General features: G+C 36.1%; 1 protein-coding gene across 1 annotated transcript; it reads left to right on the plus strand.

The window, feature by feature from the left end:
* The first annotated feature begins 234 nt into the window (after nt 1-234).
* On the plus strand, nt 235-965 carry LOC139862751 (probable calcium-binding protein CML46). Its single transcript, XM_071851378.1, has one exon. The coding sequence runs from the start codon at nt 344-346 to the stop codon at nt 881-883; it is 540 nt and encodes a 179-aa protein (XP_071707479.1). The 5' UTR covers nt 235-343; the 3' UTR covers nt 884-965.
* The last annotated feature ends 1,705 nt before the right edge of the window (nt 966-2,670 follow it).

The following is a 2,670-nucleotide window of genomic DNA, read 5'->3' on the forward strand; positions in this document are numbered from 1 at the left end:
CAAACTGTATAAAATACGGCCAAACCCGTATTTAAGAAACTATAGACGTACCTTCCATGAAGTTTCTAAAATGCAAAAACCAACTTTTTTCTTACTTATAATGGAAAATTTCCAAATTGATTATTGGCCGACTTGTTAAACACTTCTTTCTTCCTACCTTCCTCCAAGATTTCCTAGAAAACCATACTTATTCAAACACATCAATTAAACTCTTATATATACCCTTAAGTATTCAACATTTATTCAAAAGCATAAAACATTCTTACTAATTAATCTAACCCCACTTAGAAAACCACATTCTTTGTTCCATTCGTACCCAAAACAAGATCTTTTTTTCCTAGCCATGAGTATCTTGATAGTTGAATTAATCCAATATTTCTTCATGCAATTAGTTCTCAACAAGGTCTTCCAAATCATGAAGGTTTTATCAACATCCAAGTTTTTCGCCCACCGCGAATTTGTATCATCACATGATTCCAAGTTGTCAAAATCACATGTTTCATTCACCAAAAACACAACCCTTGATGATGATGTCACTCTCACGAAAGATGACGTGGAGGTACTCATGGCACATATAGGTCTTTTTTACCATCCTGAAAGCGAAAAGCTTCCGGAGATGTTGAATTCTACGGATTTGTTGAATATTTTTGAGCAAGAACAACCAAAATTAGATGAAGTTAGAGGAGCTTTTGAGGTTTTTGATGAAAATAAAGATGGGTATATCGATTCAAGTGAGTTGCAAAGAGTTCTTTGTGCTTTGGGGTTTAAAGAAAGAGCAGGAATAGAAGATTGTAAGAAGATGATCGGAGCGTTTGATTTGAACGCCGATGGTAGGCTAGATTTTATTGAATTTGTTAAGTTTATGGAAAACACATATTGTTAGACAATCCGATTGACTATTATTATTTTCATTTGTTTATTTATAATTGTTAAACAACCCGAGTAATTAACTCAATTTTAGTTCATTAGTTGTATGTATGTTGTATACTTATGTTTTGCCTTAAGTAGATATTTAAATGTGTACCAATCATTTTATTTGGTACTACACGTACGCGTATACATTAATCAAACATACAATCATGATAAGAATGATCATATGAGAATGGTTTGTTCATGTAAGGTTGAGATTTGATATAATTGAAAACGTTCAATTATATTTCCATTAAAATAGTACGGAGGTCGTTACTTAGCTAGGTCCTCACTAGTGTACGGTCGTAGATTCAGAAGTCGTCGTAAACACGTACACAATAAGATATACAGAGTAGTGCATTTGATGCCGCAAAAAAATATACAAAGATCAAGACGATAAGTAACTATATTAAGAAAAGGTATACTGAGTATGATCAATCATTAATTAGTGATGTTACTTAATTACGAATTGAGTGCAATAACATTATAATAGAGGATGGAATGTTTGATGATTATTTTAGGTTCCGATGATCGTCTTTCACTTTAACTATCAAGTGATCAACCACCCCGACCCGGTCTTGATTGTTAATTGGCATAATTCACCTTTGCGCGGTGTAAAAATCCCTTGGGCAAGATCACAAGTGGAAATTACAAAGGCTTAGACAAAATGGCAGAGAATCAACAACCCATAAATGAGAGGTCAAGCTCCCTATTTATAGTATTCGAAATATCCGCGGTTTGCGAGTTACTTAACTATCCGCGAAAACTCAGCGGATTAAACCGCGGTCTTGCATTAATGCGAAAATATAACCGCTGTACTTACTTTCAGCGAATATTCCATAGCTTTGCATTATAATTCGCGTAGTTTTGCCTTTGGCCTTTAGCCAATAAAATATACATATACAATGCTATGTATATGATCAAGTCCTCCCAGTTTATTATGATACATATTGCGAAACAAATATATCATGATAAACTCTAAAAATTCATAGTTATCGCAGCCAATATTCGCATTGAGGAATTTCGCATTAACCTAGTTACCGTTATAGGAAAAAGTTACCGTTTTTATCCATTGCAGCCAATATTACCCTTTGAGTTGTCACAACGGTTAATTAACGCAATCAATTACCGTCCTTATTTCCCCTATATATATCGTGCCTCATAATCACTTAATTCTCCATCTGCTTTCCTCACCACAATTCGCAATTACATACCTTCACGTTTAACCCTTACGAATTCTTCAATCACAACATCTCCACTTTAATTAAAAATGAAGATTGACGAAGTCGATTGCAAGGTGGACCCCAAGGCCTTGATTAACAAATTGCTAACTAGTCCGGAGGCTAAATCGGCGACATCCTCCGGTCATCAAATCAAACAGGAGAAACAGGCCATTCCCCTTGTTGATTTGACGACAAAGTCACCGTCATCACAAACAGGCTCTGCAAAACGACCATTTCAAACACCGCCATCAACGCAGAGCAAGAAGCTCAAGCAAAGCACTCCTTTATACGATAATCCGGTCATAACGGATTATGAAGGGGGCCAGCAAACTGGTATGAATCAATCATGTTTAGCGCATATCATTTTATGAAATATGTACGTTTATTGATATAACATTTGCATTTTTTGCCGGAGACTCGCCCTTTAACCCGGTGTTTCCTAGCCCAGATTCTGCGGCACAAATCACCGAGCTACTCCGCACTCCCCCTGATTCTTATGGAGTGCGGATTGACGGCCTATCCGGTTATACCTATGCAT

Source organism: Rutidosis leptorrhynchoides, chromosome 8 (genome assembly GCF_046630445.1).
Source record: "Rutidosis leptorrhynchoides isolate AG116_Rl617_1_P2 chromosome 8, CSIRO_AGI_Rlap_v1, whole genome shotgun sequence".
Taxonomy (NCBI): Eukaryota; Viridiplantae; Streptophyta; class Magnoliopsida; order Asterales; family Asteraceae; genus Rutidosis; species Rutidosis leptorrhynchoides.

Coding starts and splice junctions, on each gene's coding strand:
- LOC139862751 (XM_071851378.1), top strand. CDS start 344: ATGAGTATCTTGATAGTTGAATTAATCCAATATTTCTTCATGCAATTA.